General features: G+C 41.2%; 1 protein-coding gene across 1 annotated transcript; it reads right to left on the bottom strand.

Moving 5' to 3' along the window:
• Positions 1 to 7560: 7560 nt before the first annotated feature.
• On the bottom strand, positions 7561 to 15210 carry LOC108700307. Its single transcript, XM_018233391.2, has 7 exons — positions 14979 to 15210; positions 13895 to 14078; positions 13112 to 13212; positions 11071 to 11245; positions 10781 to 10873; positions 8611 to 8720; positions 7561 to 8424 (listed from the first exon to the last, which is right to left on the bottom strand). The coding sequence occupies exons 2-7, from the start codon at positions 14067 to 14069 to the stop codon at positions 8341 to 8343; spliced, it is 738 nt and encodes a 245-aa protein (XP_018088880.1). The 5' UTR covers positions 14070 to 14078; positions 14979 to 15210; the 3' UTR covers positions 7561 to 8340.
• Positions 15211 to 16118: the final 908 nt, after the last annotated feature.

Here is a 16118-nt window from a genome sequence, read left to right as displayed (position 1 = left end):
ATCAGCATACGATTCACTTGGGGCAAATCAGTTGTAGCTAAGGATGTAAGTTGTCAAGGGTACAAACCAGTGTCGGACGGGCCCACTGGGATACCAGGAAAATTCCCGGTGGGCCCAGGTATAAGTGGGCCCTCATGCTGCTAAACATTTGGCCTATTTCATGGTCATTCCCTATTTATACAAGAAGAAAGAGGCTAAATAGATGGAATAATAGATTATAGTATGTAAAGAAAAGAGTCCAGGACAACAGAGGTTGAATGAGGAGAGGAAGAATAACAGGGCCCTTGATCTAAGGCTTTTGGGTGGGCCCCTGGTCTAAGGCTTTTGGGTGGGCCCCTGGTCTAAGGCTTTTGGGTGGGCCCCTGGTCTAAGGCTTTTGGGTGGGCCCCTGGTCTAAGGTTTTTGGGTGGGCCCCTGGTCTAAGGTTTTTGGGTGGGCCCCTGGTCTAAGGTTTTTGGGTGGGCCCCTGGTTTAAGTTTTTTGGGTGGGCCCCTGGTTTAAGTTTTTTGGGTGTGCCCCTGGTTTAAGGTTTTTGGGTGGGCCCCTAGTTTAAGGTTTTTGGGTGGGCCCCTGGTGTCCCAGTCCGACACTGGTACAAACTCCCAGTAATTCCATGTATCCCTTGTGTCCATGGGTGCAGTTGTATAGAATTGCTCAGAGAAGACTGGGCTCTTGCATTGGCCTTTGCTATAAGATACTACAGACACAAGTACCTTTGTGAATACTGTGAAGAGCACCTATTCTTCCTAATGGTTTCAATACATTACAGTTTTGTACTGTAGGCATGTTAAACTCTTCATTTAACACTAAGGGGCAGATTTATCAAGGGTCGAATTCAGAATTAGAATTTTCGAGTTTTTTCATGACCAAAAATTTCAAATTTGACTAGGGAATCATTCAGTATTTCAAAAATTTTTTATTTTTTAATAGTCTGGACTCAGATTCGACTATTCGCCACCTAAAACCTGCCAAATTACCGTTTAAAGGAGAAACAAACCCGTAACATAAAAAAACCCTACCCTTTGTAGACCCCCCTCCCTCCTCCCCCTACAAAGGGTAGGGGGTTGGGGTTTTTTATGTTACGGGTTTGTTTCTCCTTTAAGTCAATGGGAGACGTCCAGGGATCAATTTGAAGTTGTTTGCAGCTTTCCTGACATTCGATTCGAATTCGATTCGAGTTTTTGGGTCAATCCTATTCACCCGAGTTGTAAAAATTTGATTTTTAAAATAATATTCGTTTGTTCGAGTTTCGAGCTCATGGAAGTTTATAGGAGTTTTAAAAACCACATTAATTCGAAAGTCTACCTTTCATAAATGGACCTCCCCGTAGACTGTTATTATTACTGAAAGGCATGGACATCTTTTTTTTTTTTTTTTTAAAGGAGTAGAATCGTCTGTTATTCCAAAGATGGGTGAGTGGACACAGAATTGGATCAAACATAATTAATCAAAACCTTGAAAGCAAAAGTTTGCCTTGCATTACTCTGCCTTAAAGGGGTGGTTCACCTTTAAGATATCTTTTGGTATGTTATGGAATGGCCAATTCTAAGCAACTTTTCAGTTGGTCTTTATTATTTATTTATTTTATAGTTTATTTTATTATTTTCCTTTTTCTTCTGACTCTTTCCAACTTTCAGAAGGGGGTCACTGACCCCATCAAAACACAAATCATATGTAAGGCTACAAATTTACAGTTAATGCCACTTTTTATTGCTCATCTTTCTATTTAGGGCCTCTCCTATCCATATTCCTGTTTATTATTCATATAAATGCATGGTTGCTAGGGGAATTTGGACCCTAGAAACCAGATGGATGAATTTGCAAACTAGAGAGCTGCTGAATAAAAAATCTAAATAACTAAAAAAATTAATAAAAAATGAAAACCAATTTCCAAATTGTCTTAGAACCATCATACTTAGGGGTAGATTTAAAACTCACACATTTGAATTTTAATCCCCCTATTCTAATGTAAATTTGAATGTCAGATTTATCACACCTCGACCGTAGAAACAGTCCTAATTCGAATATTTGCCACCTTAAACCCTGGCGAGTTCATGTTCAAGTCAATAGCAGAGGGTCCATTGAGCCATTTGGAGATGTTAATAGCCTTCCTGGCATTCGAGTTTTATTTTCGGGAGAAAAACTTGATTCATACGAATCTAATATGATTTAAATTTTCAATATGATTTACATTTTTAAAAGTCACATGACCTGGGGCATCTGGGAAATTGACAATATGTCTAGCCCCATGTCAGATTTCAAAATTGAATATAAAAAAATCTGTTTGCTCTTTTGAGAAATGGATTTCAGTGCAGAATTCTGCTGGAACAGCACTATTAACTGATTCATTTCGGAAAAAAAAAATTTCCCATGACAGTATCCCTTTAAGAAAGACTTTCTGCCTCAGTGCTTTTGTGTTCAGTTCTCAAGACTGAGAAATCCAAATAGAAATCCAAATCACAAACTGTCTGTTTCTGCCAAGCTTCCTTTCTCCCATAGAGGTTTCACTCTTACATTTGAATGCCCAGCAGAACATTGCAGAGAATAATGATAAGGCAATCGGGATAGAAGTCAATTTCAGATGGCTGTTCAAGAGCAGCTCAAAATGATGTCGATGCAATACATGCACTGTAATGGATGTGACAAATCTAGCAAGTAATAAACTAAGAAATTAGCATAATTATGCTTTAGCTGAAAGGCTAGCGAGGTGATGAATAGTTATGGGTGAATTTCTCCAGTTTTGCTTCCCCGAAAAGTTTGTGAAACATGAATTTTGACACCGGCGACAATTCAGATGACGGCGGCAATTCCGACGCCCATTAAAGTCATTGGGCGCCTAGAACTGTCGATGGTGTCGGAATTGTCGCATGCGAATTTTTCGGCAATTTCACGAAATTGTTCGCCAGTGGCGAAAGACGGAAATTCCATGCGAATTTGCGCCTGGCGAAATTGCGCTTGTCGAATAATAAATTCGCTCTTCACTAGTGATGAAGATAAAGCCAGCCCCTAGGGCAGTGATCTACAACCAGTAGCTTGTGAGCAACCTGTTGCTCCCCAAACCCAGTGGCCTCAAAGCAGGTGCTTATTTTTTAATTCCTGGCTTGGAGGCAAACATCCTGTGTACTGCCAAAAAAAACCTCCCGTAGGCTACCAGTCCTCACAGGGGCTCCCAAATGGCCAATCACAGCCCTCATTTGACACCCCCAGGAACATTTTTCATGCTTCCAACTTTTTAGACATATTAAGGTTGCTCACAGGTGAAAAAGGTTGGGGACCTCTGCCCAGGCCCGGACTGGCAATCTGTGGATTCTGGTAAATACCAGAAGGGCTGCTATAAGGTGCCATAGAAAGTCAGTAATTAGTGGGTTTGTGGGGGCTGTTTGGGCCTATACCTGAAATCAGGGTCTATTTTAATTCTCAGTCCGGACCTGCCTCTGCCCTAGAGCAAAGCTCCATCTAGTAGTGTTGAACTCAACTCAGTCAGAAATCTACTGGTCTAAAGGAAAACTCTATGGAAACTTCTCACCATATCTATAAATACAAATATTTCTTAAAGGATAACTAAAATAAAGAAGTAGGTAGAAATGTTGTACATTATGTTTTGGGCTTCTGTATCAGCCCAAGGCAACCACAGCCCTTTAGTAGTAAAGATCTGTGTCTCCAAAGATGCCCCAGTAGCTCCCCATCTTCTTTTCTGCTGATTCACTGCACATGCTCTGTGCTGCTGTCACTTACTGAGCTTAGGGAGCCACTCACAATATACAGTACACATAGAATAGACATGTCACAATATAAGGCTGATTTGACCGAATACCGAACCAAATCCTAATGACCAGGAAAGGAAAAAGTGCAAAAAATTCTTCTTTTGTCACGAAAAGTCACCTGACTTGCCCCTAATTTACATATGCAAATTAGGATTCGGTTCGGCCAGGCACAAGGATTCAGCCGAATCCGAATCCTGCTGAAAAAGGCCGAATCCCGAACCGAATCCTGGATTCGGTGCATCCCTACTGATCAGTAATTAATAAATATAATTACTACATGGCAGCACAGAAACCAGTGCAATTAGCATCAGCATTTAATAATCAGACTTGTAGAACCAGCTTATATTACAGACGAAACTCATTTTCTGCTGGATAATTAGTGACGAGCCCTAAGCTTAGCTTCTCAACAGCCAATCAGAGCCCACTGAGCATGTGAGTGTCACAGACACTTTCCAAGATGGTGACCCCCTGTGACAAGTTTGAAGTCCTGGATCATTGCTGCTATTGACAAGCTGAAACTTTAGCCTCGTGCAATAAGGTCACTATATAAAATATGGCATTTTTAGCCATATTCATTATTAGGGTTTAGTTCTCCTTTAAAAAAAGAAGAAGATGGCAGACTGCATCTATGTGTATAAATATAAACATATGGATAAGAAATGCCATGTACACAAACATATTCTTTTCATGATACCTATCCTCACTTTTTTAAAGTGAATTTTGGGACAGATCTATCAAAGAGTAAAATTAGAGATTACAACAGAAAAACTCACCCACTTTCTAGTCATTCCTATGGGATTTTAAGAAGCATATTTATCGCTGGGTGGAAGTTCACCATTTTATAAATATGCATCTAAAAATCCCATAGGAATTTTGTGATCTCTAATTTCACACCTTGAGAAATCTGCCCCTTAAAGGCCAATTTATTGAAATTCAAATTTGTGTTATGAGTTATTTTCGCTACATCGAATAAACTCTAATTTAAAAAAAAATTCAAACATTTGCTTGTTTATTAAAAAATCTGAATATAAAAAAATTACCTTGAATTTGTACTCCAAAAAAACCTGCAGTGAAAAAACGCTTTCAGCCTGTCATAGACATCTCCTATTGACCTAAACATGACAGCTTTTAGACTATGGTCACACGTGTTTTTAAGACGTTTTTACATCGTTAAAACAACGTTTTTGCCGCCCCTAGTAACTTGGGCATACCTCCCAATATTTTGGAAATAAAAAGAGGGACAAAACAGTAGCCGCGGGCAGCGCAGCAAATTTTTGACCACGCCCATTTATGTGGCCACACCCCCTAATTACCATGTCCATTTTACAAAATTTGGCAGGTTATGAACGTTTGAACATATTTCTGTGTTTTCTTCAGTTATTACAGTTTTGCTAATGAAGGTGAATTGCCCTTTAAGCTGTGAGTCTAACTTTTCCCAAGAGACCTGTTATCTTATATTGTTACAATTACTTATTTGCTTTTCTAGAATTTGTTACAAAAGTATCTTATCTGAACCTTGTGGCTGTTCTGGGCTCTCTGCCAAAAGCCAATTAAGTTAGAAACATTGTTTCTTTTCCTGGCTGTTCAGTGGAGAGAAAAACAGGACTTTCCAGTACAAACGAGGGACTGTGGGTTGAGCTGTCAAAAGAGGGACTGTCCCTCTTAAAATGGGACAGTTGGGAGGTATGACTAGGGGGCTGTTGCTGCCGGAAGCAATTTTCTCAACTGGCCTGCATAGGGGCTACCAAATACCCACCACAACACTTATTTGGCACCCCCGGGAACATGTTTCATGCTTGTGTTGCAGGATTAGGGGTTTCAGATTAGGGGATTGACCTGGGTGGAACCAGGACTTGACCAAGATAGACTGGCATCTCTTTTATTCTACCCCAGCCATCTGGACAGTGAATTTAAATGCACATAAAAAGTAAAATATCGCAGGTAAAGGATCCATTATCCTGAAACCCGTTATCCAGAAAGCTAAAAATTACGTAAAAACTGCCTCCCATTGACTCCATTTTATCCAAATAATCCAAAATTTCAAAAATGATTTCCCTTTTCTCTGTAATAATAAAACAGTCGCTTGTACTTGATCCCAACTAAGATATAATTAATCCTTATTGGAAGCAAAACCAGCCTATTGGGTTTATTTAATGTTTACATGATTTTCTAGTAGACTTGTAGATCCAAATTCTGGAAAGATCTGTTATCCAAAATACCCCAGGTCCCGAGCATTCTAGATTACAGGTTCCATAGCTACTGCGAAATTCTGAGAATTCTATAAAGGGCCAAGCAAAAATGCTATAATAAGTCTGTGCACACATAAAAAAGTAGGTGCTCAAGCATTAGAATGTGATATTGATAAAAAAAAATTTGGGTAACCAACTGCAATTTAAAAACTATGAACGATGTAAATAGCCTTTAAGCAAATGAGAAAATACTAGGTTACTATAATTAATCCATAGACTACTGATCCAGGGACGAGTCTAATTGCCACTTTGCATTCAGGAAGGAATCCCCTCTCAGTTTAAGGTTTTTTTTCATGCAAATTGGAAACAGCTGCGCAGGATTTTTTTTTTTTTGCTTTCTGTAAAAGGGTAGGACTCCACGAGCGATTTTGTCACGATTTGACGCGCTGCGACAAAACGAATGCGTCAAAAATAAGGTAAGAGATAGAATTGTTGCATGGTGTTGCATCGTTGATCCGACGTGATCCGATGCGACACGACTGTCGGATGCAGACGCTGCGTCTGCATCAGACAGTCGGATTGCATCGGATCAACAATGCGACATCATGCGACAATTCTATCTCTTACCTTATTTTTGTCAAAATCGCTCGTGGAGTCCTAACCTTATCAAGACAATAAAGGTGAATTTAGGGGCAGATTTATAAAGGTCGAATTTCTAAGTAATGGGAGTTTATTTTTTAACTCCCATAACTTCGGAATTCTAATAAAAAAGACTGAAACCTATAAATAAAATTAATTTTTTTTTTTGCGCTTGCATAGGCTGTATTCGATTGTTCGAATCGAATTAAGATCGAATTCGATTCAAAGTATTTTTTTTTTTTTTTTAAAACTTCCATATGGATTCTAGGAGGTCCACCACAGGCTAAAACATCAATTCGGCAGGTTTTAGATGGCGAATGGTCGAAGTCGACGTTTTAAAGAGACACTACATGATAAATTTCGATATTCGAATTTTCGAATTTTCGAATTTGTTTCAAATTGAATCGAATTCGGAATAGTCCCTAGTCGAAGTGCACAAAAATAATTAGAAATTTTCACTTCGACCCTTGATACATCTGCCCCTTCATGAATTTTTTTTTTTGACCATGTCTCCTAACTTGCCTATTTTTATAAACAGAAAAAGCTTGTTTAGGTTTAATGACTTGGAAGACTAATTGTCCTGTCTTTTTTTTGACAGCAAGATATGAAAAGACAAAGTAAAAATATTTCAACATTTATACCAAATATAAGAAAGGCAACATGAATTATGTTTATATATTTCTATCTCTGCTCTACTTCAGGGTCGGACTGGGGGGCCACAACCCACCTTCAGAACCCGCCCACTTGCCCTGTCGTAAGCGCACACCCAAGGGAGGTCGGGGGCAGGAACAATGGACTTGGACAGGGAGTGTGTCTGGGCCACAGGGGCCCATTGGGTTTTTTCCCAGTATACCTGCTGGCCCAGTCTGACCCTGCTCTATTTGCATTCATTGGTGCATTGAAACAAATGTTACAGGACCTGTCAAGTTTATACAAATTGTGTACTTAGTATCAAAAATGACAACATATTGTGACATAAGTTTATTTTGTGTCGAATATCTTACATTGGACAATTGCACTGCGCACCAGTGGCACCTTGTGGTGAGAAATCATATATTTTTCCTAAGTAAAAGTGTTACTAAGAAAGGACTGTGGGTGATGGAAAACTGGGGGAAGCGTAGGTATAAATGCACTTAATCACTGTACACATCCTTGAAAAAGGCCCTAATGTGGGTCTAAACGTCGGAGTTGTGAAATGTACACAAAAAAAAATGAATTCATTACATACTGGAGTGTGAGTCTTTGAGAAGATATATTTATATATTTAATATTTTTCTGTCTGGTAAACAAGTACCCACTGGGTATTTGATGCTGTGTATGAATCTAAAAGTTTCTTTGAATCTAAAGAGGGGAAGTGATGATGCACCCAAAGTTCTCCACCACCCCTGTCCTTGGGAAGGGGGCAAAGGGCAGCAGGACTGACAGAAACAATCCTTCTCAGAATGGATTCTTTACAGGCCTTTAACATTAAACTGGTCCATAATTTTCTCTGGACACACTGGCTTTCATATGTTTATGTTCCCCTAATACACTGCCCATGTTCCCACCAAAGTCTGACTCTAACCCATTCAACATCAGGCTCCAGCATTTTGTCAGATAAGGGCCAATCCAGGATGACCATATCCCCCTCAAACCATTAGGTGATCTTCCTGCTCTGCAGAATGCTCCAATGTCTTCTGGGTTCAACAGCACCAAGAACCAGGAAAGCATGAGGCAAGGGTCGACACTTAGTTAGTAGTAGTAGTTAGTCATAATATGGCAGCAAGGTCTTCTCGCTCCATTTCAATCATCAAGTCAAAGATTCGACCCACCGTCGCCTCACTCACCCGAACCTGCATAAGAAGAGCTGTCATTGGCATCTATTTGTGGTGGGAAGGCTTCATTTTGCTCCAGATGTTGTCAAACTACAACTACCAGAACCTTTCCCCAAAGGAAGCCTAATGCATTGCAGGAATGCTGGTGGTTGTAGTTCAGCAGCAGCAGGAGGGATCTTACAGGGTTACAGTGGATATAGTTACCATAAATGTTTTTAACACCATCTCTGCTGGGTTGTGGTTTTGCTGCATCCAGAGATCCAGATAGGTGCGGGGAATGTCCAGCTTGTTTGCTAACATCCTCCAGTCGTTCCCTGGTCAGGATAAATTAAGTGGTTTATAGAAGGGGTAGAGAGGTCATACGAAATTGCCCCACATTGCGTTGCCCGTATAATACATCTGCTCCACTTGCACTCTGTTTCTTTTTCCTATAGTTTGTTTGTGCTGCTAAAATGCTTTATTAGAGCAATGGTTTGTCCTGCTGCAAACAACTCACTCATGCTGCTTGCCAGATGGCATCCCAAATTTTATGTTGGAACAAGAGGGGAATTGGCAGCAGGAATAAGGAATGTCTGGCTGAGCATCTCACTCATACAAATTGCTTACTATAAACTGAGAAACGGATCCATTTACAAATAGAGTTACTTGAGAGCTTGAGAGTCTTCATGCCAGCACCAGTTCCCCTTGAGTATATATATATATATATAAAAATATATATATTTTATTATTAAGTGTCCGAACGCTACCTGGATAATCTTCGGTGTGCACGGTCAATTCTTAGACATACAACTTCAATTTGGGATGAATCATCGCTGGAGCATCACTTCCCTTTGTGAAATTATTTTTCAAGGAAAAAACGTTGGACCGAAACATTGGAACAGTAACGTGTATATGAATTAAAATCAATGATTTCATAAAGGGAAGTGCTGGTCCAGGGATGATTCATTCCCAGGCCCGGATTTGTGGAAAGGCCACCTAGGCCCAGGCCTAAGGCTTCAGGATTTTAGGGGGCGGCATGCTGCTCAACCACACCCACATTGGTTCAAAAACACTGGGGATGCGCTGGAGATCATTTTTTAAATGTCCCCATTGATGATGAAAATTTCCACGAATAAAGGGGAGGGGACAGGGGCGACGAATGACAGTGGGCCTAGGGGTGCCCTCTATGTAAATCCGGCCCTGTTCATTCCAAATGGAAGATATATATAATATTTCTACGTAAGTCTTTAAGTCTTGCATATTGGCTTAAAGGTGAAGGAGAGGCTAAAATTAAGTGAGCTTAATCAAAAGGTCTATATAAATACACCCGTAAACCCTCAAAGTAGCGCTGATCTGTGCCCTCTGTCAAAAGAGACACAACATTTCTTTCCTTCTATTGTGTACACATGGGCTTCTGTATCAGACTTCCTGTTTTCAGATTAAACCTCCAGGGCTAGGGCTTGAGCATGCTCAGTTTGCTCCTCTCTACCCCTCCCCTCCCTTTTCCCCCTCCCTCCTCTAAATTCTGTAATCTGAGCCCAGAGCTATGAGTGCGCAGGGAGACACTCAGGCAGGAAGTGATGTCACACCAAGCTAATATGGCAGCTGCTATCCTAAACAAACAGAAAGAGTTTCTAGAGCTGTTAATTCAGGTATGGTAAAGCATTTTGCAGAATCAATATAGTGTTATAGCTTGCACCATTCTGGCTAATCTATTGGCAATAAACTGCTTTGATAGCTTTCCTTCGCCTTTAATAATTACATATGGGGCGTATGTATTGTGACCCCCAGGTCCTAACCTACGCGTGTACAGACAACATTGTAAATGCATTTGCAGAGAAAATAAAATTGAATTGACAGGAAAATATAATATATGTTTGACAGTGTCCCTCAATATATAGTGAATAAAGTACCCCCTCTTGTAAAATATAAGGATATTATAAGTTCCCGAGGAGTTTCATGACCATATAAAAACACGAGGCTGAAGGCCGAGTGTTTTTATACAGGTCATGGAACTCCGAGGTAACTTCTAATATCCTCATATTTTACAACAGGGGGTACTTTATTTATTATAATACACAAGTTTCGGTGAGTCATGTGACAGAAATGACATCAGAACTCACCGTTAATAACTGATGACATCAGAACTCACAGTTTATAAGGATATCATTTACAAGATATTCATGGCTTTTGTGTATTATAAAACAAATATTATTGAGTGTTGAGTGTTAAGTGATAAGCCAATCACATGCACATATTGGCCCGCAGAGGCTTGTCAAGCCTTCACTTCGGCACTGCCATTTTCTCAATATATTGCTACTGGCAGCCAATACCCTGTAGGGTTAGTGCACTTGCCAGTCACAGTGCTGCTGTTGGTAGGGTGGCATGCCCTTACCTATGGGGTTAGTGATGCTGAGTGCGGTGGTGAATTCCAGCCAGTGAGAGATGCTCATGTCTTTGATTAACAGCTCCTCCGGTTTGAAAGGCCCTGGGGGGAAATAGAGGGAAAGTGTCAGACACACAGCACTCCATTCACTCCTGGCTGTTGTTGTTTAGAGGATGACTAGTGTCTAGTACAAGGCTGGTGCCCGTGGCAACTCTCTGTACAGCCAGATACGATTCCCTACATGTACCCGCTGGCTATGGAGCAGCCAAGTCATGTGCAAGAGAGATGTGCCAACTCACCCAGCCATCTGAGCAGGTTCCTCTGTTTGTGCATAACAACAATCACGTCGGTTCTGCTTAAAACCTTCAGCCTCTGAGCCAAAGTGCGCAGCTCCTCCAGATCCTGGATTTGGCTCTGGAACATCAGCAGGTAATTACAAACCCCCAGTGGATTCCCATTCACCGAAGCGCCAAGCTGTAAAATGGCAACACACTATGGTCACCCTCTGCTTCTTCACATATTGTGGCACTGCAACTGTCAAACTTTTGCTCATAGGGGGCATTTACCCCCAGCTGAAGTGCAAGAACGTTTTCCCTTTAATGTTCATTTAGGCAGCACTTATGCCCAGGGGAATGGCGGTACAGTTTAAATAGTGGATAACAGATAACACCATTATGTTCTACAGAGCTAATCTGTTATCTGCTGTGTAACCTGAGCTTTTTCTCTTTTGAATGGCTGCCCCCATGGCTACACAGCAGCTTGTTTATATAAACTATAGTAGTACTTATCTGTTATCTACTGTGTATCCTGTGCTTGAATGGCTGCCCCCATGGCTACACAGCAGCTTGTTTATATAAACTATAGTAGTATTTATCTGTTATCTACTGTGTATCCTGTGCTTGAATGGCTGCCCCCATGGCTACACAGCAGCTTGTTTATATAAACGATAGTAGTGTTTCTGAAGCAAACACACAAGTTTTACCAGTGCATTCATTTAAAACACTTTAATTTTTTGATGTTACTGTTCCTTTAAAGGAAGCATTTGCAAACACAGACCACTCTAAGGTAGGTAGGTAAAGGCCTCTGTGCCCTGAAACAGATTGCAGTGCTTTTCTGCAATTGTGCAGCAGCAGAAGGAAATGTGCAAATTGTGCCTGTATTTTACACTTTGTATACTGTCCCAGCATGCCTGTTCTTATATGAACATTGTAAGGAAGAAAATGTCCCTACGAAGGAAAGTACAGCCCTAACTGTATAAAGGGGAAGTGGAACTTGTATTCAGGCATCACAAGGAGGGAGAAAAGCACAGAAATGCATAGCATGGGAAAAGATGGCAGATGACCTAACGATAATAATGGCATTGGCATCAAAATGGGAAGTGGTTGTTTAGTTTGCATTCTCTGTTCCAACGAAGCAGCAAATGAGCAACACCCTGACAACAGTAGTGCTGACACAAGCACAAGTGTGTGGCACAAATATAGCACATAGTCTCGGGTACCAATAAGTCACGTGTACAAAGACTTTCTGGAGCCGGATGTGTCATGGGGAAAAAATGTTTTTTTCAAAACACACCAGTTAATAGTGCAGAATTCTGCACTGAAATCCATTTCTCAAAAGAGCAAACAGAATTTATTTATATTTGATTTTGAAATCTGACATGGGGCCAGACATATTGTCAGTTTCCCAGCTGCCCCCAGTCATGTGACTTGTGCTTGCACTTTAGTATGGAACTACTTTCTGGCAGGCTGTTATCTCTCTGAATCAGTCTCAGTGGGATATGGCTTTTACTATTGAGTGCTGCTATCTGGTTACCTTCCCATTGTTCTGTTGTTAGGCTGTTGGGGGGGGGGGGGGAAGGGGGGGATATCACTCCAACTTGCAGTACAGCAGTAAAGAGTGATTGAAGTTTATCAGAGCACAAGTCACATGACTGGGGGCAGCTGGGAAATTGACAATATGTCTAGCCCCATGTCAGATTTCGAAATTGAATATAATAAAATCTGTTTGCTCTTTTGAGAAATGGATTTCAGTGCAGAATTCTGCTGGAGCAGCACTATTAACTGATGTTTTCCCATGACAGTATCCCTTTAAGGAATTTGCCCCTGCACTAATGGGAAAGAGGGAAAGAAACGGCTAATTATTTCTCTGGCAGTTCCACCTTCTCTTGTTAGAAAACCAGAGGTGGTACACAATGCAAACTCCAACCGTTTGTGGGGGGGGTCATGTCATTCTAATTTGTATTCTACCCAATGTTCATGGCACCTTTACAGCTCCAAATATCCAGACAGAGATAAATCTGATGGGGTTCAAGTCTTGTAGGTGATCAAGAGGGGGACCTACCTGTCTCGACCTGAGCAGCGCAGTCAGAGCATTTGTTTGGGCAAGGCTGAAATCTGGGAGATCTTGGAATTCGGAGAGAATGTCTTCTGACCACAGGGTACCTGCCAAGCACAGAACAACACACCTGTGTGTAAGCCTCTTATCAGTCTGAGCCATTGCACAATCCTTCCTAAACTGAGATCATTGTATTGGCTCTTTCCATCTGGAAAATGCCCTTCTGAGGTGGAACTATCATTCTCAGCACGAAGTGACACTACTTGCAGCCTTGAGCAGTGTAGAGCAGCACAAACTGCCATTTCTATTAGGGATGCACTGAATTCACTATTTTGGATTCGGCCGAAACCCCGAATCCTTCCCGAAAGATTCAGCCGAATATCGAACCGGAATCCTAATTTGCATATGCAAATTAGGGTGGGAAGGGGAAAACTTTTTTTACTTCCCTGTTTTGTGACAAAGTCACACGATTTCCCTCCCTAATTTGCATATGGAAATTTGAATTCTGTTGAAAAAGGCCGGATCCCGAACCGAATCCTGGATTCGGTGCATCCCTAATTTCTATCGTCCGGCAACAGCAGCAAGAATGGCAATATGGGTCTCTCCCTGCTCCAGGTACAGACGTCTGCATTCCTATTCAACTGATCACTGAAACTTGATTGTCAAAGAGTCCATTATGGCATCCTTTATTTTTTTACAAAAAGGTAGCATACAATAAGATCTATGGCAGCTCCCACCCATATGCATAAAAACAAATATATAGAGAAGAAAACACAAAACTAACTTTACCTGGACCTGAAATTTGCAGTTCTACAATGGATTCAAGGGATCTCAGTGGAGAAATAGAGACCAACATCAATGATGGTTCCAAGATCCCAGTAGCATTCGTTTCGTCATTCTCCACCGGCATCTGTCTGGGGGTATTGGCACCTCTCTGTGCTTGGGGTACCATGCCACTGGGCATCTCACTGCTCTGGAACAAGATATTGGAGCATGTAAGTGATTTGTGATTTGCACAGAGCTGTAAATAGCAACGTGGCACTTGTGTGTTTTACCATGACATTTTTGGAAACATGTATATGTACATGAATCCTGGGCACCAAGCCCTGAGGGTATTTGCTCTAGAATTGTGTGAGTAGGATAGAGACAGAATAGTCCCAGTAAGATACACCATGTTCTGTGGCAGACAATTAAATCATACCTCCCAACTATTTTGGAAACAAAAAGAGGGATTTTTTGGCGCATTTTTTGACCACGCCCATTTGTGTGGCCACACCCCCTGATTACCATGTTCATTTTACAAAATGTTGCAGGTTATGAAAATTTGAACATAATTCTGTGTATTTTTTTCAGTTATTACAGTTTTGCTAATGAATGGCCCTTTAAGCTGTGAGTCTAACATCTCCCTGTTACTTATTTGCTTATCTTGAAATTGTTATAAAAGTATCTTATATGCAGCTGTGGCTGTTCTGGGCTCTCTGCCAAAAGCCAATTAAGCGAGAAACTTTGTTTCTTTTTCTGGCTGTTCAGTGCAGAGAAAACGGGACTTTCCAGTACGAACGAGGAACTGCGGGTTGACAAAAAGAGGGACTGTCCCTCTGAAAACGGGACAATTGGGAGGTATAAATCTGCAATATGTGTTGCACATTCAAACCGTGTCTAAGCCTGTATAACTGCTGGCTGATTGAGAGGAAATCAAAACCCCATCTGAAGCCTATGCAATTTGCTTCGCAGAAGGGAAATTTCCTTCCTGACTCCACTGCCTGTTAGGGCTATGATTTAGCTCCACCTAGCCTGTAGTCAATGAGACCCCGCTAACTATACTGAAAGCCACATACCTGTTGTAGCGGCTGCCCAAACAGAAGCATCTTACCTGGAAAAGGAGGAGCGCTTGTTCAGATAGAGCTTGTGTCTACACGTACCCGGAGCACCACAGCAGCAGCAGCAGTGACAATAGAAACCTCCCAGGAGCCTGATGGTTATGTGGAGACAGAGCCCAACAAGTAATATCCAGATGAGCATAAAGCACTTTTCAGTACAGTTGTGCCTGATGTACAGGATTCATGCTCCGGTCACAGACTGAAAGTGAAAGGAACTGATCACAGAGAAGGACATGCATTCGAAAACACACCAACCAATCACATATTCCTGTAAAGAACATGTTTAAAGGAACAGTAACGCGGAAAATGAAACTGTCATAAAGGAATGACACTATAATCTAGTGTTGCCCTGCACTGGTACAACTGATATGTTTGCTTCAGAAACACTACTATAGTTTATATAAACAAGCTGCTGTGTAGCCATGGGGGCAGCCATTCAAGCACAGGATACACAGTAGATAACAGATAAGTACTACTATAGTTTATATAAACAAGCTGCTGTGTAGCCATGGGGGCAGCCATTCAAGCACAGGATACACAGTAGATAACAGATAGGTACTACTATAGTTTATATAAACAAGCTGCTGTGTAGCCATGGGGGCAGCCATTCAAGCACAGGATACACAGTAGATAACAGATAAGTACTACTATAGTTTATATAAACAAGCTACTGTGTAGCCACGGGGGCAGCCATTCAAGCACAGGATACACAGTAGATAACAGAAACGTACTACTATAGTTTATATAAACAAGCTGGTGTGTAACCACGGGGGCAGCCATTCAAGCATGAATACACAGTAGATAACAGATAAGTACTACTATAGTTTATATAAACAAGCTGCTGTGTAGCCATGGGGGCTGCCATTCAAGCACAGGATACACAGTAGAGCTTGCTTGAGTGGCTTCCCCCGTGGCTACACAGCAGCTTGTTTATATAAACTATTGTAGTCTTTCTGAAGCAAACACACCAGTTGTACTAGTGCAGCACAATCAGTACATTATATTTTCAGTACTTTAATAAACTTTCGATTTTTGGTGTTACTGTTCCTTGGACTGGACTGGGTTATCAAAATAGGTCCTGACATTCCAAGTACTCAGAGGCCAAAATAGTCCTCCACCGGTCCACTAAATAC

The sequence above is a fragment of the Xenopus laevis genome, chromosome 8S (assembly GCF_017654675.1).
Source record: "Xenopus laevis strain J_2021 chromosome 8S, Xenopus_laevis_v10.1, whole genome shotgun sequence".
Lineage (NCBI taxonomy): Eukaryota > Metazoa > Chordata > Amphibia > Anura > Pipidae > Xenopus > Xenopus laevis.
Note: the sequence above shows the minus strand (reverse complement) of the source record. Positions and strands in the feature narration are given on the sequence as shown.

What these genes read in the sequence shown, in the direction of transcription:
- LOC108700307 (XM_018233391.2), bottom strand. Translation starts at nt 14,069, where the DNA reads ATGCCCAGTGGCATGGTACCCCAAGCACAGAGAGGTGCCAATACCCCC. An exon ending in CAGCATCACTAACCCCATAG is followed by an intron (nt 8,721 to 10,780) that starts GTAAGGGCATGC and finishes TATCCTGACCAG; the next exon opens with GGAACGACTGGAGGATGTTA. An exon ending in TGGTGTTAAAAACATTTATG is followed by an intron (nt 8,425 to 8,610) that starts GTAACTATATCC and finishes CTTCTTATGCAG; the next exon opens with GTTCGGGTGAGTGAGGCGAC.